The sequence below is a fragment of the Marmota flaviventris genome, chromosome 6, assembly GCF_047511675.1.
Source record: "Marmota flaviventris isolate mMarFla1 chromosome 6, mMarFla1.hap1, whole genome shotgun sequence".
Taxonomy (NCBI): Eukaryota; Metazoa; Chordata; class Mammalia; order Rodentia; family Sciuridae; genus Marmota; species Marmota flaviventris.
In genome coordinates, this window is record NC_092503.1 from 14,643,875 (window position 1) to 14,668,107 (window position 24,233).

At 39.6% G+C, this 24,233-nt stretch overlaps 1 protein-coding gene across 1 annotated transcript in view; it reads right to left on the reverse strand.

Annotated features, from left to right (window-relative positions):
* Ccdc170 (coiled-coil domain containing 170) overlaps positions 1-24,233 on the reverse strand; it is a 74,487-nt gene that overhangs the window by 24,394 nt on the left and 25,860 nt on the right. Inside the window, exons 5-7 of the mRNA XM_027939412.2 lie at positions 20,345-20,489; positions 17,365-17,550; positions 6,314-6,631 (exon numbers count right to left, since the gene is read on the reverse strand). Of these exons, the coding sequence (XP_027795213.2) occupies positions 6,314-6,631; positions 17,365-17,550; positions 20,345-20,489 (649 nt within the window). The remainder of the gene's footprint in view (positions 1-6,313; positions 6,632-17,364; positions 17,551-20,344; positions 20,490-24,233) is intronic.

A 24,233-nucleotide genomic window follows, 5' to 3' on the forward strand; every position in this document is an offset into this window, starting at 1 on the left:
GTTTTTTCAGAACTAAATTTACAGAACTGTAATCAAATAAATTAACATTCCCATCTGACACAGTTCTTAGGAACATCAAATGCCAGTGTCTGGGGGAACATATGTGTCCCACCCAAACTGTAAACATGTGTTGCTTTTCACACCAAAAAATCTAGAGTCAATAAGCTTTTCCCTCTTCCTGTTGTTTTTTTTTTTTAATCGTCTGTTAACTACACCTGATAGTCCCTGCGACAGAATGTGCCTGGGATTTCCACCCTAGAGGTGTAGGAAATAGGGGTGGGTATCACAAAGAACAAATACCCCTGGTTTTTAAACAACAACAAAAAAGACACTGTAGTAAACTCTGCTTCAAGAGGCAGCAGTACCGTGTTTGAAAGTGAAGTCATAACGCCCTAACAGAGGTAATTCACTTTCCAAGGACAAGGATTTGTTGATTTCATCAGAGAAGCATTTTGCTCTGAGACTGAAGTAAGCAGAAACAGAAGGGCTCTAAGTCAGGAAAGCTACTGGGTCACTGAGGCACCAGTGCCTCTGGACATAAACAACTCTTGTTGATCATCCAAGATGCAGTGTTCACTTAGGAAATATATAAAGTAAGTTATCAGGTGCCAGGTACTTAAGTCAAATTTCCCTAACTCTACCCACTCCATTTAGTTCATGACCACTTTTGTGGGGTACCATCCCCAGGTACCCCAGTACCTCGAATATGGCCTTATTTTGGAAACAAGCTCTTTACAGAAATAATAAAATTTAAATGAAGTCATTACCTTAGGATCCAATTCACTTTGGCCCGTGTCTTTATTAAAAGGGGAAATTTGGACACAAAGTCAGATATGCAGAAAAATATAAATCAAGGGAGAACATCATCCTAAAGTCAAGGTAGGCCTGAGCCGTCAAGAGCTAGGTGAGATGAATGGAACAGAGACTTCTTCACAGACCTCAGGAGGAACCAGCCCTGCCAACACCTGGATTTCAGATTTCTAACCTCCAGAACCAAAAGAAGAAAAAAAAAATCTGTTGTTTAGTTCACCCAGTTAGTAGTACTTTGTTACGGCAGGAAACAAATACAATTAGAGAGGCTGGGAAAGCTGAACTTGTATCTGTTCAGATGCCCCTGTAGCCAGGGGTGACCGTGGAACACAGTTTCATACAATGAAGCATCACCAGAAATCAACTGGCACTTCTGGAAAAATGTTGGCTTTAGTAGGTGACATGGGATGTTTTAGTCAGCTTTTTTGCTGCTGTGACTAAAGGATCTGACCAGAACAACTGTAGAGGAGGAAGAGTTTATTTGAGGGCTCATAGTTTCAGAGGTCTTAGTCCATAGAAGGCTGGCTCCATTCCTCGGGGCTCGAGAGGTGAGGTTGTACATCATGGCAGGAGAGTGTGACAGAGGGAGGCGGCCCACATGATGATCAGGAAGCAGAGAGAAACTCCGCTCTCCAGGTACAAATATACACACCAAAGCCACACCCCAATTCCCACCTCCTCCAGCCACACCCTACCTCGTCAGTTACCCCTCAGGTCATCCCTATGGGGGATGAAATCACTGACTGGGTTAATACACAACCCGATCATTTCTCCTCTGAACCTTCTTGCACGGTGAGCTTCTGGGGGACATCTCACATCCAAACCATATCACAGGATAAGAACAGAGTAGGAACAGGTGACACCAGCAAGGACTGGGCTCTGAGACCAGAAGAAGTAGGTGGGTCAAGGAGCGCATCCCAGGCTCTTTAGGGCTTCAAGCTGGGTCTCCACAATGCCCACAGAGCCCCCAGAATAAGACTCTTTCCAACGAAGGAAGTAAAGCCTTAGGTTTGCCTAATGCAGAGCAAAAAGGCTGTCCAGGTCAAGGTGTATGAACTTGCTTGAACCTGGGGTACTTAACCACTGAGCCACATACCCAGCCCTTTTTTACTTTTTTTTTTTTTTTTTTTTGAGGCAGGGTCTTGCTAAATTGTTGAGGAACTCTCTAAGTCGCTGAGGCTGACTTTGAACTTTCAATGCTCCTGCCTCAGCCTCCCAAGCCACTGGGATTACAGGTATGCCCCACCATGCCCAGCTTGCATGAATTTGTCTTTAAGAAATTACAAACAATTGATCATGGTCATATCTGCTCTATTTTTAATCAGTTCTCATCCAGATGACCAGTCAGTTAGTAAACACCTCAAAGTAGGGAAAAAAATTTGCTTCTAATTTAAATTCTAAAGTAAAAATCTTAAAACGTTACGACTAGCTGCCATTGTGGAATCACTATTTTATAAATATCTGCTATAGCATCCTGAAATTTCAAAGCTAAATAGTATCTTAAAATTCATTTAGAGGACTCGGGGTATAGCTCAGTTGGTAGAGTGATTGCCTCACATACACAAGGCCCTGGGGTTCAATTCCCCAGCACCACCAAAAAAAAAGTAAAAAGAAAATTCATTAATTCATTTAGGTTCTGTGGTCTGGCCTTCAAGACACCCAGTGAGGCCACTGAGGGCACCTATATTGGCAGGAAGTGTCCCTCCACTGTTACTAGTTCCATCCAAGGGCAGATCCTGGCTGGCCTGGAGGCTAAGATGAAGACACTGAGGACACTAAGATCTGCAGGGACTGTCTCCACTCTGTCTGCAAGGGCAGTCACTGTGAGAAGTGCCACAAGAACATGTCTGTGCACCTGTCTTCCAGCTGTTTCAGGGATGTCCAGATTGAGGACTTTGTCACCGTCAACCAGTGTGCAGGCCCTTGAGCAAGAGAGTGCACTTCAACATACTTCAGGACATCAAGGCTGCTGGTACCAAGAAGTTCTTCCAGAAGTTCTGAAGCTGGATTCCTGCCCACTTCCCAAACAAAATAGACTTAATTTAAAAAACAACAACAACAACAACAAAACAAAACAAAAAAAAAAACCTCATTTAGGATTTCTGGGAAGCTGGCTGTAAACTGTTCCTCTAAGGAAGTGGACATTTGGTATTGGTTGGAGACACCAGTGATTGTCACAATTGGAGAGGGGATGATAATGGTGTCTTGTGGGTAGAAGCCAGGGATATTACTAATCACCCTACAATGCACAGAACAGCAAAGATTATTTGGTCCAAAATGTCAGTAATGCCAAGGCTGAGCAACCCTGCTCCAAGGTACAGAAAAGCTTTTAAAAAGAAAATTAAATTTTGCCAGAAGCAGAAATTCAAGGAACAAGTAGAAATGACTTACTGAAGAAGTGTGGGTGGTATCCTCAGTTCTACCAAGAACTGCAAATACAGGAGAGAGAAAATGGGTAGCCAAGGGGTAACATGAAAAGCACCATTCAGCAGGTAGGAGTGGACCTGAGGGGGAGAGATGGCCAGGCCAAGCCTGCACCCACTGTGGAGCCTTCACATCAGTGTAGACACAGCAGCTGGTGGGGGGTGCAGTCTCCCCAACAAACAGATTCATCAATGTGTAAAGCTGCCATTCTCCAAAAACATTTCTGAGACAATGTACAAAATCCATTTTCTCCTGATTTTACTTGAAGATGAGTCACACAAGACACCAGCTATATGCTTGATTTCAGGCTTTTAAATAGGAAGAACAGCTATTGAAAAAAATTACAGGGTAGGAAAGGCAGACAAAGGCACTAAAAAGATTCTGAATCATTCTAATTTTTATGGGGAGTGGGGGAGGCACATTAGGCTTAACCAATTTAAACCATTTTGCTTTAGAAAATAAACATACACATCATGCTGACAATTGTACGTCATGTTTCACATGCCAGAATTAAAATAGATTTGGGGGGTAGCATTGGAAATACAGAGGGAAAGCAGTCAAATAAATGGAAAAAAATCTTTGGCTATTGAAACACATTTATTATCGTTAATAACTTCATAAAGTTTTTCTCAAGCTTGTAAATAATTTCCTTTCTCGATGAAGTATTTCTGTGTAAATTGAATCACAAGAAAAACTGAGTTTCTCTTAGAGATGCATATGCTTTCCAGGGTGGAGGTTAGCCAAGGAGCGTTCTGTGTATGAACATTTGTGTGTGTGCATGTGTGTGTGTTTGTTAGTTGTTCTAAATATTTATACATGACAATAGAATGCATTTTGACCCATCATACATAAGTGGAGTAACACTTCTCATTCTTCTGGTTGTACATGATGTAGAGTCACACCGGTCATGTAGTCATATATACAATAGGGTAATAATGTCTGATTCATTCTACTATCTTTCCTATCCCCGTACCTCCTCCCCTCCCTGCACTCCCTTCTCCCTAAACCAAAGTACCTCTATTCTTCCCTAACCCGCCCCCATATTGTGAATTAGCATCTGCATATCAGAGAAAACATTTGGCCTTTGGTTCTTTGGGTTTAGCTTATTTCACTTAGCATGATATACTCCAGCTCTGTCTATTTACCAGAAAATGCCATGATTTCATTCTTCTTTAAGGCTGAGTAATATTCCATCATGTATATATACCACATTTTCTTTATGCATTCATCTCTTGAAGGATGCCTAAGTTGGTTCCATAGTTTACCTATTGTAAATTGGGCTGCTAGAAACATTGATGTGACCGTGTCAACTGTAGTGTGCTGATTTTAAGTCCTTTGGGTATTAACCAAGGAATAGGATAATTGGGTAAAATGGTTCCATTCCAAGTGTTCTGAGCAATCTCCATACTGCTTTCCATAGTGGTTGTACCAATTTGCAGCCCCACCAGCAATGTCTGAGTGAGTATGAACATTTTATATCCATAAAGAGAATAGTGCAGGTAGCCAAGGGAGCCCCAATTACTCCTTCAAGAGTATTTTGAATTTTGGAGACTTTTTCAAGGTAATTTCAATTTTTGGATTGTTAAGGGAAATTTACAAATATAATCCTGAATTTGGTTTTTTAAATGTTTATGTATGTTTAAGGCATACAAAATGATGTTATAAGATTCATATATATTAAAATGGTTGCTATATTAGAAAAAAATTAACCTACCCGTCATCTCCCACAGTCATGGATGGATCTGGAGAACAGTATGCTAAGTGAAATAAACCAGGCACAAAAAAAAATATTACATGATCTCACTTATTTGCAGAATCTTTAAAAAGATGGGAGAGGCCAAAGATAGAGAATAAAACAGTGGATACCAAGAGCAAGATACAAGGAGAGGAGAAATGGGGAGATGCCAGAGGAGGACGCAACCCTGAGCTTTAAATTAGTTATCACTGAGATTCTTACTAACAATAAAAAATGGAAAAGTGCATTTTCTCCTTTTGAATGACTATGGCATCAACAGAAGAAATAGTCCATAGTGGAACTGTACATAAAATTTGGACATCATTTACTTTAACATCTCATTAATTACAACTTCAGTAATTTTGATTTGATGATCATTTAAAGAGCTGTGCTGAAGTTAACTCTGGTAAGTAAAGCTTTACAGAAAATGAGAATTGTTGACAGATGAATGATGACAAAATCAAATGTGCTTCCACCATGGATATTAATTAATTAAGCCCTTTCTCCATTTGGTAACTAGGTCTCCTAAAACACTCTTCTGGGCACCAATATAGAGGAGGGAGGAGGAAGAGATAGAGGGCCAGAAACAGCAGCAATCGTTAAGATTAATTTCTGTGATTTGCCAGACAGTGTGTTAAGGACTTCATAACAATTTTTTTTTCCATTGAATCTTATAACTTAAAAATAACGTTATGTGGCAAATACTGTTACAGGTCTAGAACTCCTTATGTGCAATTCCAAAATGCAGGGGTTTTCCTAATTTATTTGCTGACAAAGCTGGCCTGACCTGACCCAGTGGAGCAGCAAACCCTGATCTGAAGTGACATGAGGCTCTTCAGCGCCTCCATTCATCCCACCCACTCCAGTAGCTCACAGGTATGAAGTGATAGGAAGGTGGCAGGTGATGGGGCTCTGCAGAATCTACTGACTTTCCATATACTGTCTTGTCTTTCTGAACCCCGAAAAAAAAAATCTGAAATTAAAAGCACACTGGGCCCAGGGTTCTGGATTAGGAACTGTGAGCCTTGCACTAACCCTCACTGAGATCAGGAAACAAAATCTCAGAAGCCATCATCTCAGGATGGCCCAAGCTCGCACTGTCCATGAGTGGGAATGTGGTAGAGATTGGGTCAGTGCCAGGTAGGTCTGACTCCAGAACTTACTTCCCCGTTAGCTGTCACTTGAGTGACTCCTGGTCCTTCCCAAGTACTGTCTATAGTTAAAAGTGGCCCAACCCCATGTAAACTATACTCTTAACTGCTTCAGATAAATCAGGTATTGGACAGGCTCCATGAATGAGTTTGTTATTCTGAGGAAGCCTGTCAGCAGCTATTTCACACTCACCCTTTTCCCGTCCTCTTCCTGGCTGCCCATTTCTTGAATCCTCTCCAAAATGGCGTCCTCTGTGGAGCCAGTCATGCCCCATATGCCCGTAAGGAGGCCGGCGACCTTCTCCCTAAAGGAGGCATTCTGGTTTTCAGAGGCTGTGGCCACCTCGCGACTGACCTTCAAACTCTTCTCCAGTTCACAAGAGCTTTTCTTCAGGAGGCTCAGCTCCTGCTTCGAGGCATCCCAGGCCCGCTGGCCTGCAAGCAACCTTTCTTGGAAGATCTTAACCTCCCTTTCAAGAGCTTCTTTTGCCTCCATAGCACTGAGCAAGTCCTGAAATAGTCACAGTGAAGACACTACCATTAGCAGTCAGCAGAGTACACCTGCAGGCCCACAGCAATCCATTTACCTGGCTTTCTGAAGACTTCAAGGAGTTAGGTTAAACACTGGTTCCTTTTTTAACTCCAAGTTCCCTAATGTCTCTTCATATAGAGACATTTTTACAATTTTCCTTTACAATCAAACCTTTACAATTTGATCGTTGTTAAGGTTAAAGCATTAAAAATTATCTGAATAAAGATGCTTCTTTAATCCTACTAGCATTCTCAGGAAAACATCATTCCATAAAGAAGACCTGGATGTTTCTTTCACTATTCATTGACTGTGTATCCCCTTATCTCATAAACACAAGATGAAAATTGACAGAACCTGAAGAAAGAAGACAGGAATAACTAGCCATTTGGTGGGTGGTAGGATTAAAAGTTGAGGAGATGAAGTGCCATACTGAGAAAAATAATCTTAAGTAATATAATATTAGATTCAGAAAAATATAATGCATATCAAAGGTTACCTGGGCACCTTGCTGCTATTCATCATAATCTAGAATGATCCAAAGAGACACCAGAGGAGTATCTTTTAATTTTTAAATCACTTGTTAACATTCCGTTCCAAAATACATGGATTCGTATCAAATAAGATTAAGCAGTTGAGTAACCAGTATTGCTATTATATTGCCTGATTAACTGGCAAAAAAAATAATTTAAAATAGTATTTTAGGGGAAAAAGCAAAAAAAAAAAAAGAAGAAATAGTATCATTGAATCACAGGCTGTACACCTAAACAAACTGGAAATGCTTCAGCCTGCTAGTTACAACACAATCATTTCTTTTGCATTAGAAGTAGTTTTAAACAGGGCTGGGGATATAGCTCAGTTAGTAGAGCGCTTGCCTCGCATGCACAAGGCCCTGGGTTCAATCCTCAGCACCACAAAAAAAAAAAAAAAAAAACTGGTTTTAAATGGTATTTATCTTCACCAACAACTTGGAGACCAGAAAAAGGCTAGCTGACACAGTAGTTCCTACTATTTAAGAGGAACATCTTAGTATTTTTCTTGGGGTGATTTTTTTTTAAATTAAGTAAGTCTCAAGCATCAATTTGAAAGATAAGAGGTAGATAGAGAAGAAGGCTGTCTTTTCCAGAGATGCAATAACTCATCATGGAGCTTACTTTGAAAAATGCCTTGCTTTTCAAGGTCTCGGTTTCCTCTTTCTCTTTGCAAACTAGACATCTCTGTAGAGAAAGCCCACTGATAATTAAATTATGGCCACTAAAGTAGATTTGAGGACACTTTATCAAGAATACAGTATTTTTGCAGGTTACCGATTGCTCTTCCAGTGGTAACATTGTAGCTGCTTACTTGGTCGGATGGAGTAACCATTATCAGTATAAATGATAATCAGTCCAGCCACGTTTTACTTAGAAACAACAATCTCAGGTGTGCTTAGAAAACTGAGACCCTAAATTGCCAGGCACAGCGGCACATGTCTGTAATCCCAGCAGATCGGGAGGCTGAGGCAGGAGGCAGATTCAAAACCAGCCTCAGCAATTTGGCAAGACATGGCCCCTAGCAACTTAGGGAGACGCTGTTGCAAAATAAAATATTAAAAAGAGCTGGGGATATGGCGGCTCAGAGGTTAAGTGCCCCTGGGTTCAATCTCTGATAAAAAAAAAAAAAACTAAGGCAAAAGGAATTTTCCATAATCAACAAACTTTTATTTGTAACTGATTATTTACAAAAGGCCTTCAAAATACACACACAAAAAAAATATCAGCTGCTTGAGTGCCATGGACTTCCTGCCAATTTAAAGTAGACTAATCAAGAGGCAGTTGATACCAAGAGACCAATAAACACAACTAAACTAGTTGAGGAATTTTTCTACCCAGGGTCATACTATTGTTCACTGACTTAGAAACAAGGACCATAACAGTCCAGCGAATCCAAAGCATTTCTTCTTTGTAAACCTGAGTGCCCACATTTATATCTAATAAAAATCTGAAACTAACTTGTGATCATGGAACACAGCAGTACCTGGTAGCAGGCCCATTTCTTTTTTTTCTAGATACTTTCAGCCCAGTGAACTCCAAGCCATTTCTGTATGAAATGCAGGACAGGAGCTAGTGACAGACCTTGGGGAAGGCCACTCCCCAGGCCTCTGATTAATCATTCCGGGATTCAGGGGCACTGGGCTGATCTGCTGGAAATAGATGTCCTCAGATTGCAAATGCAATTACCTGTACGGCTATGAGGAGGCATCCACTGGCCTGGAGTCTGGTTACGTGACTACCTCAAGGATAAACTGAAGCACAGGGCATGAAGTAATGTGACATGGGCATTGTTGGCCAGGACCTGGGGACTGCTGTCAGATCACACTGACACAGAGCAAGAAACAAATAGCTTCCTCCTCATAAAACAGGGCTGACCTCCCCAGAGGACATCACATTTGCAAATGAGGGCAGACTCTATGCAGACAGTGAAGCTGGTCACTTAAACCTTCTTTGTATAATTAACGAATCTTTAGGTTCAGTCCAATTAATGCTGGAAATAACAAATGACTCCTTCACCATTACTGCTAACAAAAGCATTTATAAATAATACAACTCAGGCCTTCGGTTTAGCTTCCCGATTAAATGGCTGAATCTGCATTAATTGATGAAAGCCTTGGAAGATTTGTGCTTTTAAAAACACAATTGAGGGCTGGGGATGTGGCTCAAGTGGTAATACGTTCACCTGGCATGCACGGGGCACTGGGTTCGATCCTCAGCACCACATAAAATAAAATAAAGATGTTGTGTCCACCGAAAAAAATTTAAAAAAAAAATGAAAACACAATTGATTCGTCTTATGATACTGCTATTACATAAATTTAGATATGACTGAGATCAAATTGCCTTTCAAAAATACAATGACTATTTATCATCAGGGTAGAACCTCTGGCTGGAGCTTAATTCCTCCAATCCTAAATCAGCCTTATAATTTGTTTTAGAAAGTTCATTAGTTCTACTTACTGCAGTTAGGATCAACAAACCCAGGAACTTCCCCCAAACAGGCACTCTTGTACATTGCTGGTAGAAATGGAATAGGTACAGTTTTGGTAGAAATTGTTGCTATAAATGGGTAACAACATTTCACATATGATCAGTGGACATGATTGTTGATAAGGTATGGGCTCTGCTCAGGCTTTGTTGAGGTATATGGTGTGAGCTGAACCTTATTGGGCCCTGTAGGAACACATTGAAAAATGTGCTATTTTTAAGGTTGGTTTGCAGACTATAATCTAAGAGTAAAAGTATATAAAATTCAGAACCTATTTCTTTCATCAAGAGATAATTTAACTATATCTTTATGGAATAAATTAATAAAACTATCTACAAATGGAGGACTGAACAGATTTTAAAAACACGTATGTTTCAGTTTGGATGTAAGTTACGAATAAACATATTGAGCTTGCTGAAATTACTTTGAAATCTCTTATACTCTCAACAAACTTCTGAGACAGTTTCCAACCATAAGTGTCTTAAAAACAAAACATGTTTTCTGCAAGCAGCATTGTCAACAGTCCATCCAAGGTGACCTAAGTTAAGAAGCCAGAAGCAAGTTCATTGTCACAATCAAACTTTAAATACTGACATAAGCAGAATTCATTCAAAATGTGCATGTAGAACTTTAGTGCAGGGAATTTTAGTCATCATTTTTTGTTCACATGATTGCAATATAAGAAAAAACTGTGAGTATAATAGTGATACTCTATATTAATCACCCACACACATATTTTCAAAGAACAAAGGGTATCATTTACATAATTCCATTCTTCATATTTATTCTCATTACATTTATTAAAATTTAATTTTATGTCTGTGGTTTCTAATACATAAATTTGGACATTTGCTTTCTGTATCTTTTTAAATAGATTTTTCTAGTCATTCATTTTAATTTTATAGAAGTACTGATCAACAATGCATTGGAAATAAAGGAAAAAGTTATCCTTCCCAACAAAAAGTTTGGAAAAAAACAAACCAGAGTACATTCAGTGAATAGGCAGAATGGTAGAAATTTTGAAGTTATGTTCTGGGAGGAAATCTTAAAAGAACTAGAGCATTTGTCCTGTGGATGCCTTCAAACAATTTGAAGGCCGTTATTAGAAGGAGGATTAGCTTTGTTCTGCACAACATGATCAATGAAATGGAAGCTGCAGGGTAGCATTTTTACTTCAAATGAGAAGAGCTTTCCCAAATCTGACCTCTCCCAATGGCATCATCAAACTTAGAAGATAATGAGAATTCAATTTAGGTTTGAAATTCTCATTATTGATAAATTCAATACTAGTAGGCAGTGGACTTAGCTGCCCAAGAGGCCCATGTGCTCCTGGGTGCCAGTACAGGGCTGCAAGCCCTCTGCCCTGAACCCGTCAGCTGGTATTTGGAGGACCATGGACAGTTCCCACTAGAATTTTCAAGAGGGCCATTGGCAAAATGGAATGGGTTTCCGCATCACATATTAAGATTAGGTCCATAATACTCCATCAATAAATAGATGAGAAAATGTTCAACATCTCGAGTAATTAGAGAAATGCAAATCAAAACTAAGATTTCATCTCATGCCAGTCAGAATAGGCTATCAAGAATACAGACAACAATAAGTGTTGACAAGGATGTGGGGGAAAAGGCACACTCATACATTGCTGGTGGGACTGAAAATTGGTGCAACCATTCTGGAAGGCAATGTGGAGATTCCTTAGAAAACTTGGAATGGAACCACCATTTGACCCAGCTATCCCACTCCTCTGTCTATACCCAAAGATTAGGTCCATAATAGAATGTTTTATATAATCATGTTATTTTTAAATCCTGTTTTAACTGATTTTAAATTTTCAGAATGAACCTAAGGACAAACCATTGAAGATTTAATGATGATAACAGAACAAAATGGAAACCCTGACCATCTAAGTGCAATAATATAATAAGGAAGTAGAAAGAGGGGACCAGAAAGTAAGAGGCATTAAATTCTCCATATTTCATATAGAAAGTCCAAAAATAACTATCTTATATTGATGAACTTGGAATAAAAATGTATTAAGGTCTTCAGGGTAATTATCAGAAGAACTAAGAAAGATAAACAGGTAAAAAATAATTACTTTGTAAGAGTGAGAATAGGGGTGAGTATTGAAGGAGAGAGGATTTTTAAGTGTACTTCAGAGTCCTTAAACAGCTTTAATTTTATGAGCAGGCACTACTTTCATTTTAATTCCTCACCCAGAGAGTAGAACTCCCCAAGCCTCACAGACAGTGAGAAGGAAGGACCAAATGAGAAGAATTTGGACGATATGGGGCTGTTTAACCAGAAGTGACTTGAAAATCCATGACAGATGCTTTTAAGTGCTTGAAGGGTGGCCATAGGAAGGGATTTCCGTTTCCTCTGTGAAGTAAGATAGACCCAGGATGAAGATATGAAGTACAGGGATTCCAACCCCAACAGCAAAACAGTTAGAACTGACAGGATGAGGAGCTGGCCCTCAGGAAAGGGTGGTGAATTCCTTGCCCGTGGAGTTCAAGGAAGGGCTGGACTCTAGCTGGTCAGAGACATTTTTAAAATGATTCTTTAGACAACTTGCTTAGAGTGTGTGAGGCCCTGGGTTCAATCCCCAGAGCAGCAAAATTAATGTAAGTTCATTAATCAGTTAGTTAATTAATCAGAATAAATTAATGAAGACAATTCTTATTATCTAGAGTCAGTCTAGATTCTAAATGACTTGACAGTCACATCTAACATTATGATTCTAGAAGAGTAAAGAGACCCTTAATTTCTCTAGTAACATATCCTGTCTAATCATTTCTCAATTCCAGGGACATTTCCATAGGCCTGCACTCTTCAAATAATCCCATGTTTATTTTAAACTCTGGATAAGACTAAATAACTGGGAAAGAGAAATAAAAATACTGAGTATAAATCATGTACCAGACATGTGCTGAGTACTGTATGTAACAGTTGGCCCTGTCCGTCTACAGCCTCCACATCCGTGCATTCAACCAACTTCACATCAAAAATATTCAAGGGGAAAAAAAAACCTGCATCTATACTAAACACGCACTGACCTTTTTCTTGTCATTATTCCCTAAATAATATAGTATGACCACTGTGCTTTTACATTCTATTAGGCATTTCAAGTACACTAGAGCTGATTTAAAGTCCACAGGAGGATATGAGTAGGTGATATACAAATACTACTATATTTTATATAAGAAATTTGAGTATCTTTAGATTTTGCATCCACCAGAGGTCCAGGAACCAATCCCCCATGGATATTGAGAGATGACTTTGTGTAATTTAATCCTAACGATAGTTATAAGAGATAGAACCTTAAGTTATTTTCCTATTTTACAGATTTTTTTAAAAAAAGAAGATCCAAAGAGGAAAAGCTACACGCCTGAGATCACATGGTCAAATGATTCTGGAGAAAACTTCACAGCCCCATCCCCAAGTTCAGCTTCTTAACTACCTGCTGTGTCCCTCTAAGGCTTTTCCGCTTCACGGCTCAGCCACAGGATAGTAAGTCAAAAAAACGCAGAACATACCAAACCCAGGCCAGCCTGAGTCCAAAAACCAGTATGGCATCCTAACTTTAATTCTACTCAATAGAATTAAAGAAAATGTGAACAATGTGAAAGAAAAGGAGCTGTTTGATATGCAACGTGTAGGCCTAATTTCCAGTCCATTAATTTTAACTTCTATTAGTCCATAAGAAATGTGTGTGTGACTATGTAGACTTGTGCAGGGAAAGTGACTACTTTTCTCAAAGTTGGATTTTTTTCTTTAAGATAATCAAGAGAAAAGATATCAACCTTTGATAGTTTATAAAACATACTTCAATGTGTGGAGTGTAGCTCAATGGTTGAAAATGTGCTTAACATTCATGAGGTCCTGAATTTAATTCCCAGCACCAAAAAAAAAAAAAGCAAAAATATTAACTATTAAAGATTTGTATATAAGATATTCATCATATATATGAGAAATTGCTCAGATTTTTATGCAAACTTTTCATAAAGTAACTTAAGTAGAGTCTTGAAGCGTATCAGAAAAGTTTGAGTTTATAGAAACAGCACCCCAGTCCTGTGGATACTTCTAGCTCTGCAGTACAGCTGGACTTCACTAATAAAACAAGTTTCCTATCTCCAAAACAGAGCTTTAGAAAGCACTAGGAAGACTCTTCCTGAGGCCATTAACATGTCAGTAAAACCACTTGACCGTGTTTTTCAGTAGTAAATCTTTGGAGTCATAATCCTGTGAATGAGCACTTTATTATAAAGACCTCAAGTTTTTTATTGCCTGTATTTTTATTTTACAATTTTTATTATTTTGGCAGGAACCTCAAGCCAAAGTGAATGTGTTCCCAAAGTCTGAACAACATTGCCTCAGTCATTTCCCAATAAAGACACTTATGTAAGAAAAGGAATCAGTTCTGTTTGGTTTTTTAACAACACATTTTCTTATTTCCTACTCCTAAACTCCAGAGATGCATTTTACACATAAAGATTACATTCTTTCTAATTTTCAAGACTTGATAATTTAATAACTACTATTATAATTGAATTAGAAATTACTCACTGAGGAAATTTACATAACTGCTAACATTATTGTTCCGCTTACTGATAAATAATGTCTTCTGTCAAACTCATACGTAAGACGTAGCTGTGACTATCAGTGTAAAGGGGATTTATGGATGGAGACAGTGATGTGATAATCTGGGCTCCAGTCCCAGCTTTGCCATGTGACGGCCATGTGAACCTGATCAAGTGCATAGCCTCACGGAGCACTTAGCACAATGACCGTGTAAATGTTCAATAAATGAGCACACTTAAAGCATCACTATTGGTTTCTAAGCACCAGTCCCTGATAAAATGAACCAGAGCTCCTTAGGAAATTGGCTGATTTGGGTTTATGAACTAAAAATTTCAAGTGACCCTGGGGTAACTTCTTTCTAAAAATGTGGAAGTGTTAAACACTAAAAGAAACCAGATATGGCGGTGCATGCCTATAATCCCAGTGTCTCAGGAGGCTGAGTTAGGTAGGAGGATCATGAATTCAAAGCCAGCATCAGCAACTTAGCGAGGCCCTAAGCAACTCAGTGACACCCTGTCTCTAAGTAAAATACAAAAAAAAGGGCTGGGGACGCGGCTCAGTGGTTAGTACCCCTGGGTACAATCCCTGGTGCCAAACACACACACACACACACACACACACACACAAAAGGAGTCAAGGTCACAAGGAGCTGGACAAATTTGGAGAATTCAGAAAAACAAAAAAGAATAATTGAGTGTAACACAATAAAAAAAAATCCATGCATCCATAGAATTGAAAAGATAAAGAAGGAAATATTTTCTTTACAGAAAAATAGCAGCTAATTAATAAGACAAATGCTAAAATTAGAATACTACCACATTGCCAACCTGACCTAATAGTTATTCCAAACAAGATTTGATGGATGCTAATATCATTGGTGAAGTTGTTAAGCTCCATATTAATAAATGTCACACACACCCCAGATATCTTACTTAATTGCAGAAGAAAAAAATGTACCATTACACTAACGATATTTGTAGTCATACTAAATGTTACCAATAAAGGAATATCTAACATCATTTTCTTTCTAGTGTGGTATAATAGAAAATATACAACTTTACTTCTGAGATAATACAACTTCAGGATGTAGAGAAACCATTCAAATAGTATCATGAAGAAACTATCACACTGCTTCTCTGGACTTTAAAAAGGAACTAAAAATTTCCAAATATGCAATAAATAAACCCAGATTAGATCCCAGTTTGGTGAAAAAAAAATCTATAAAAGGCATTCTTATATAGCACTTATTCTTACAAATATATATGTGGTGTTTGAATGTGATTTGAGAGGATTATTGGTTATTTACTGCTGTGCAGAACTTGCCCAAAATTTGAAACCTTAAAACAACAAATATCTGTTATGTCAACAGTTTCTTAACTGTGGCTGCACCCTGATCTTGCAATTCCAGCCTCCAAAACTACAAGGGATAAAAATCTGTTGTTTAAGCAATCTAATTTGTGGTGCTTCGCTTTGTTTTGTTTTGCTTTGCTTTGGTTTTTTGTGGTGCTGGGACTCGAACACAGGTCCTTGTGCATGCTAGCTAGGCAAGTGCAATACCTGGGAGCTACATCGCCAACCAACTCTGTGATATTTGGTGATGGCCACTCAAGCTGACTAAGATGTTGACAATGATAGAGTCTTGGCTTTTTGTTCCTAGTTGAAATGTCAGAGAAGAAAACCAATGGTAAGAGGGTTTGCTGATGCATGGAATTGGGGGTGAATTAGAAATTACTATCTTTACTGGGATCACTGCCTTGCCCCAGTTTCCCATCTTGCTTCTGCTCAGCAGTAAGGTCACTATAGATAGGAAAGGCCCAAGGAAACTGGCCCCTTCTCCCACAGACCAAGTCACACCCTCTCTTCAGCCTGGGTCTTCACCCTTTCTGGGGACACTCTTTTGGGGCACCACTTATTACTCCATTGTAAACTTCATCTTCTTTACCAGGGCCATTTTGTTGCCTCCTCTGTGCCTTTTTTTTTATTACTGGGTATTGAACCAGTGGTGCTTAACTACTGAGCCACGTCCCCAGCCCTTTTTATCTTTCACTTTGAGACAGGGTCTTGGTAAGATACTTAGGGCTTCACTAAGTTGCTTAGGGCCTTTCTAAGTTACTGAGGCTGGCCTCAAACTTACAACCCTCCTACCTCAGCCTCCTGAGCTGCTGGGAATATAGGAATGCACCACCACACCTGGCCCTCCTGTGTACTTGTAGTAACTGACTGCACTCACTTATTACTGCTTTTGGAAGCAGATTGTCATTATTCATCCAATAATTCGTTTCTTATTACAAAACATAAAAATCACAATTAAAGGGTTATATGGTGTTAAACGTGGTATTAATTCTCTTGCTCAAATAGATTATAGCTAATTTTAAAAGATCTAGCAATTTATTATGTAAAAAAAAATTAGAATAGGAAATTACTTCCTTTTATCGATATCTCTCAAAATTACAATACCCATTTCCTTTGACAGAGCAAGTCTACTTCTTCTAGGACTCTGTTTTATATGATCCATGAAGCATGCAAAATCATATAAAAATCATTCATCATTGCCTTCTTGATATTATTGTGCAATATATTGCCATTTTTTAAAATAAATACATATTACATGTTACATATAACAGACATCTTCTCTTACATGTTGTATGCATACATGTGCATAGAATTATTTCCAGAAGTACACAGAGGAAATTGTAGCCAGTTCCCCTCTAGGAGAACTGGGCAGAGGGGTAAGGGAAAGGGTTTTCGCTGAATATCTTTTTGAACATTAGACTCTTTTTAATCTTGTAAACGTATTACCTGTTGGTTCAAAAAAGCAAAACAATTTTTTAAAAAATCCTTACAATCTAGTTAACAATAAATCATCTTCTCTACAGAGTCTTTACTTTTATACTTTCAAGTATTTTTTTTGTTTCTTTCTTTCCAACTGAAAAATATATATACATATCGAATGGCCTGTTCAGGTCACTTAATCCAGCGTCGCCCCACACCTCCTGCTGAGAGCAGCCTTGGAATCGTGGTCCATGACCCTGCTGCCCTCGTCTAACACAGCTTTTCCGTTTCTGCTTCTTAAACGCGGTCCCAGATGCGCACACACACTTCGCACACCCTACCTGGTTCAGCTGGTCTTTGTCCTCCTTCCAGGAGGCAGTTTTCCTCTGCTCTCTGTTGACTTCTGAAGCCAGCCTCACAATCGTCTCTCTGTTAGCTTTTGCCTCCATCTCATGGACATTTAGAGACTCTTCAAGAGTAACAATTTGTCCTTTCACGAATGTGATCTCCTTGCACAGCTCTCTAAGCTGAAGAGAAAGCAATTACAGCCGTCCCGTGAAAATTCACAACCTCACCCGCTCTCTCCAGCCTGGGCCCAAGGACTTCGTGATCATATGAAAACAGTAAAAAACGTTATTCCTAAAGGAACTCGAAAGCTCACATTTCCAAAGGCAGCCTCTAACTGGGCCATTAGATGCAGGCCCAGGGGCAAATTAAAAGTATTCAAAACATGGACACAAGGCAAGGATGTCAGGAGTGAGTCAAAAATTTGTCCACTGGGCAAGCATCAGCCCTGGCGTCTGAACACTGGTGGCCAGAGGCTGGCGCTGGCTTCTGAGCACTGGAGGCCAGAGATGCTCCACAGAGGTCACAGCAGGAAATGGAGCCAGGAGCTGCGTTCAGTGCCCACCTGCTCACACCTACTGCACACCAGGCACCATCTGAACCAGGGGAGACGCAGAAGAGACAGGACTACTATTTTGAAAAGTATCCTCCTGATATGCACCTAGGAAAATTCTGCTTAACACACTCAAACTCTGATTATCATGCAGGGCTAGGATCAGCCTATGGGATGGATTAGCCTATGGTGGATGTCTATAAGGTGGTGCGAAAGCCCAGCCTTCCAAGTCACACCCAGCCATGCAAGTGCCACACCTTTTAGCCTCAGCACTTTGCCAACAGAGTACTGTTTCCAACTCAGTGCTGTTCCTCCCCCTTGAACACTTTTTCTCATATTTGCATGCTCATTCCCCAACATCCTTCACGAGTCCCCACTTCAAGGGCCATTCCTCCGTCAGTCTCCCTGAACCAGCATCGCAGGCTGCTGACCAGCTTTGTTCTCTAGCCTTCCGTCCTGATGAGTTTTTCTTCACTGCACCTTTAACAATGTAGGATAATATTCTATATTTACTTATTTACCTCCTCACCACCATCACCCCATGACAAAGAAAGCTCTAAGAGAGCATGGAATTAGCTTTGCCTCACTCACGACCACATTCCTAGCACCTTGAGTGGTGCCTCGCCTATCTCTCACTGAGGACTGATAAAATGGATGAATGAATATCAGTAAATTATTAGGAGTACTCCCTTTCCACCATGGATCCTTGGAAGTGTTTGGTGACATGTGTTTACAGGGGCATGTGAAAGCAAAGCAATAGCTTTGAAGTGGGAGGGATTTTGTTCCATTTCTCAGAGGAACACCTAGTGAGTCTGTGGTCTTGCTCAAGACACCAGACTTCCTGCTCTGGCCAGAGATTTGTTTCTAGGCAAGTACCTACTCAGGATGGGGTGCTAAAACTCCAGAGTCCTACTATTGGTTTTGAAATACAGGTTCCATTACTATTCAGTCATTGGGAGGCCAACAGACCAGGTGACAATTGCTACAGGAAAGAGGGTTCATTGCTTGTGGTTCCCAAGAAGAGACATGCCATGCTATGCAGGGCCACTTGGAAAAGCCTCAGAGCAGTCAGGAGGCAGAGGGAGCCGTGGGAAGAACATGGGCAAGACTCTTTGTCATGGTGGTACGGGAAGGAGAAAGCAAGGTAGTAGTAAGCAGGCTTAGGACTGGCTAGTTTGAATAATACTGGTGTCTGCAACTGTGGAGGCTGTCCAGAGCCATCTGATATCTGGCCCTGGGAAATTGAGAGCAGAAGGACAGTGGCCCAGAGAGTATAAGAGCCAGACATAGGAGGTGATTAGGTAGTGGCCTCTGGGTTGGTTAGTTTTCATGGGAAAGCCAAGCTCCCAACTGAGTCCTTTACCATCTCTAGGAATCAGCTGACCCTGGGGGCAGGGGCAGTCTGTTCTGGGTCAGCAAGCTCCCAGATGACAAAGCATCAGGAATACAGAAAATTAAAGGGAATGATTAACGCACCCAGATTAGCACCTAGAGATGATCTTTGATGAAGGGAAGGATATCACAAAGAAGAAACTTCTGAATTCCCTTTGCTTTTCCCCAGCACGGGGATTGAAAGGTCAGCCCCCCAAACCACAGCGTGAAGGACACTTTTACAGCATAGCTCCTGGTCACACATCAGTCACAGTAGAAGGAAAAGGCCATCCAGAGCCCACGAGGGTGTTGGGCAGACTCTATCCTTAGCTACCAAACCTATCAGTGAATGGATACGTGCTAAAGCATCGTGGAACCCTCTCACAGCTTACAGGGAGGACACTGGAGGAACTGATTGGCAGACAGCTGGAAGGTGGCTTTAAGAATGGCTGATGAAGTCTGCCAGGACACAAGGAAACAGAAGGGTTTCTCAATGAGCAACAAGACCAGGAGCACTCAAATACCTTGAAATACCCAAATGAACCACTATGAGACAATGAATTATTCAGTTAGTATCAGTAATTTCTAATTTCCATCTTAACAGTCATCTACCAATAAATAAAATGTTTATTAATTGGTTTTCAAGTAAAATTTTAAAAGTACTTTTGAATTAATCTTAAATGTATACTCAGTAAGTCCCCCAAATGACTCCTATCTGGTTTTATGTGTGTGTAACTAAAAGAAAACAAACATGGTCCTAACATGTATCATCAATATGAATAATTAACTGTATTTGAAAACCTAAATATATTTTAGACAACATAATTCATCCCTTTTGGAGAATAATTAATCCCAAATAATGGTAGGAAGAATTTTAAATTGAGGCCCCAGAGATGCTATGATTTGTCCCACCTCACACACTTAATCAATGCTACGCTTGGGCTACTGTCCGGGTCTCCCATCACTATCCAGACTCAACCTCAGAACCTCCTTTCATGTCACATGTCAGAATGACCCTTAAATTTCAGTCTTTCTGGTCTGCATTGCGACACCTTTAAAATTAAATCTTCTTCCGATGCCTTCTCACTCCTCTTGTCTGGATCCAAGAAATCATGAAGTTGAATTAGAAACTCTTCGTGTTTCCTGCTATGCTTTGAAACTTGCTTCTTGTTTTCCTCATTTTCCTTTGAACATTTTCTATCAGGCAAAAAACAAATAAGTCAGGATTTAGCACCACAGAAGATAGCATTCATCAAACCCAGAAGTGAAGCTCTCTGTGGGAAATAACTGTTATTTTCAGCACAAAAGAGGCCCCTGGACACAATGCACATTGCTGTCAACCAAGCCCTGTGAGGGGCAGAGAAACGTGGAAGCAATTTCTGGGTACGTATGCTTTGCATTTCTGCAAATGCAGAGAAATCCTCATGGCATCGCGGACTTAGTAACGGGCCGGGGGTTGGGGGAATGGATTCCGCCTCCTTTGCTCAACCCTTTGGGATCTGCAGAAGCAGAGGCTGGCCTCTGGATCACAAGTGGACTCTTTACCACGTGTGATCGTAACCCACACAAGCACAGGTCCCCACTGGGACCTTGCAGAGAAGCAGAGCGCCAATGCATTGGTTCTAGAAGACCAAGCTTTACTTCATTTTCAAGTGACCTATAGGGGCACAGGCATAGCCAGGCAGAATTGTAATAAGGGAGGAGGGGATGGGCCACCCTTGGAGGACAGAAGAGTCAGTCACCAGCAAAGATCATGATTAGTTTCCACACACACACAGAATCTTTAGGGTATGGGAAGAGTGTTGTAATTGGCCAGTCAAGAAAATCAGGAGATTGGGAGCCTGCTGTGAATATTTTATTTCAAATTTCAGATAGGTTTGTTGAAATGGTGTGGTCCATTTCTAATGCTTTAAATGTTAAAGACTTAGAGGCCATGAAAAAAAAAATAGATGCATATTAAAGGCAAATTAGAATCATTTCAGTTAAATTGGTGCCATTTTTTCAGTACCCTAGACAACGAACATGATTATTGCTTTCCCTTTTCACCACGTTGAGTATTTACTGCAATTTTTTCACTTTATTCAAAGATTAACAAAGCATGTAATTGCATATACTCAAAAGCATGTCGTATTTTCACTTAGAAAAATGTAACAATAAAAAACTAACATCAATATATCTTTGAATTCTTATTTTGGGCATATGAAAGGTAATATTTATTCAGTCTTTCAGGTTTGTGAAAGGCACAGTGAATACTGTGATTCTTATCGATTTACATATATGATCCTGTATATTAACCTCAAGATTTCAATCTTACTCTCTAAACTACGTCCACATCTATTTTCATTTTTCCTGACCTACCCTCCTAAAGTCTCAGAAGTTACCTTAAGGACATAATCACATACATGTGAAAATATGAATGCTCATGGACATTCATTACAGCTGGGTTTATTTTTTTAAATTTGTTCTTTTTAGTAATACATGCTAGCTGAATGTATTTTGACATTCATACATACTTGGAGTATAACTTCCCATTCTTGTGGTTGAACATGATGTGGAGTTACCCTTGTCATGTATTCATATATGAAAATAGGAGAATTATAACCAACTTATTTTACTGTCTTTCCCATTCTAAGCTTGGTTTGTAGTAATTTTTTTTTAATGGTGCAAACCTAAGTGTTTACAGGAAGCAAAAGGAATTGGTTGACTAAATTGAGATACTTCAGACAGTGGAATAAAATGGGTTCTTAAAAATTATAATGACTTTTTAAAATATCTACAATATATTATTCAGTAAAAATAGTATGTTACATGATGTCATGTGGGTACAACTATCTGAAAATCTGTTCAGAAATTGTTAATTATTACTCAAACTAAAAATTTTTTTCTCAGCAAAAGAAACAATAAGAGAGGTAAATAGGGAGCCTACATCCTGGGAACAAATCTTTACTCCTCACACTTCAGATAGAGCCCTAATATCCAGAGTATACAAAGAACTCAAAAAATTAGACAATAAAATAACAAACAACCCAATCAACAAATGGGCCAAGGACCTGAACAGACACTTCTCAGAGGAGGACATACAGTCAATCAACAAGTACACGAAAAAATGCTCACCATCTCTAGCAGTCAGAGAAATGCAAATCAAAACCACCCTAAGATACCATCTCACTCCAGTAAGATTGGCAGCCATTATGAAGTCAAACAACAACAAGTGCTGGCGAGGATGTGGGGAAAAGGGTACACTTGTACATTGCTGGTGGGACTGCAAATTAGTGCAGCCAAATTGGAAAGCAGTATGGAGATTTCTTGGAAAGCTGGGAATGGAGCCACCATTTGACCCAGCTATTCCCCTTCTCAGTCTATTCCCTAAAGACCTAAAAAGAGCATGCTACAGGGACACTGCTACATCGATGTTCATAGCAGCACAATTCACAATAGCAAGACTGTGGAACCAACCTAGATGCCCTTCAATAGATGAATGGATAAAAAAAATGTGGCATTTATACACAATGGAGTATTACTCTGCATTAAAAAATGACAAAATCATAGAATTTGCAGGGAAATGGATGGCATTAGAGCAGATTATGCTAAGTGAAGCTAGCCAATCCCTAAAAAACAAATGCCAAATGTCTTCTTTGATATAAGGAGAGTAACTAAGAACAGAGTAGGGACGAAGAGCATGAGAAGAAGATTAACATTAAACAGGGATGAGAGGTGGGAGGGGAAGGGAGAGAGAAGGGAAATTGCATGGAAATGGAAGGAGACCCTCAGGGTTATACAAAAGCACATACAAGAGGAAGTGAGGGGAAAGGGAAAAATAATACAAGGGGGAGTAATGAATGACAGTAGAGGGGGTAGAGAGAGAAGAGGGGAGGGGAGGGGAGGGGGGATAGTAGAGGGTAGGAAAGGCAGCAGAACACAACAGACACTAGTATGGCAATATGTAAATCAATGGATGTGTAACTGGTGTGATTCTGCAATCTGTATATGGGGTAAAAATGGGAGTTCATAACCCACTTGAATCAAAGTGTGAAATATGATATATCAAGAACTATGTAATGTTTTGAACAACCAACAATAAAAAATTTAAAAAAAAGAAATTGTTAATTATCACTTTTCTATAACCATAAGGTTTTAGGCAATTTTTAATTTTTTTCTTGGCACTTTAAGTACACATCATTTTATTGTTCGTTTAATAAACATTTATTGAGCATGTAGTATGCACCAGGCCCTATTAATGATGCAAAAGGACAGTAGTAAACAAAACAGATAAGAACCCTTGCCCTCATGGAGCGTATGTTGTAGTTGGAAAGATGGACAATAATCATAATATTAATATATGCAAAACCTACAGTAAGTTATAAAAGGACTGCAGAGAAAAGATGAAGCAGGAAAGGTGGTAAGAAATATTGTGAGCAGGTAAAATTTCAGATGTGGCACTTTGGGAGGCTTCAGTAGGAAGGAGCCTTCTGAGTGAAGGCCTAAAGGAAGCAGCCATGTAACCTCTGGAAAAGAGCCTTCTAGGCAGAATGATTAGCAGTTGCAAAGACCCTGGGGTAGGATCACACCTGTCAAGTTCAAGAAACAGAAAAAAAAAAGAGAGAGAGAGAGAGAAAGAAAGAAGAAAGACAGTTATCTAAGGTAAAAAAAAAAAAAATAAAGGAGATAAAAGCAATAAACCAGGTTAGGATGGGTCTGTTAAGACATAGAAAATACTACTATGTCTTTGTCCTCAGTGAGAAAAGAAATCACTAGAGAGCTCTCAGCTGAGGACAGACATGATCTAATTCATATTGTAACAGGATCACCCTGGCTGCAGGGGTGTAGGCAGAAGCAAGCAAACCACTATTATGGACTAAATGTTTATATCCCCCAGAATTAATACATTGAGCCCTAGTTGTCAATATGACAGGCAGAGCCTTGGGGAGGTAATTAGGTAAT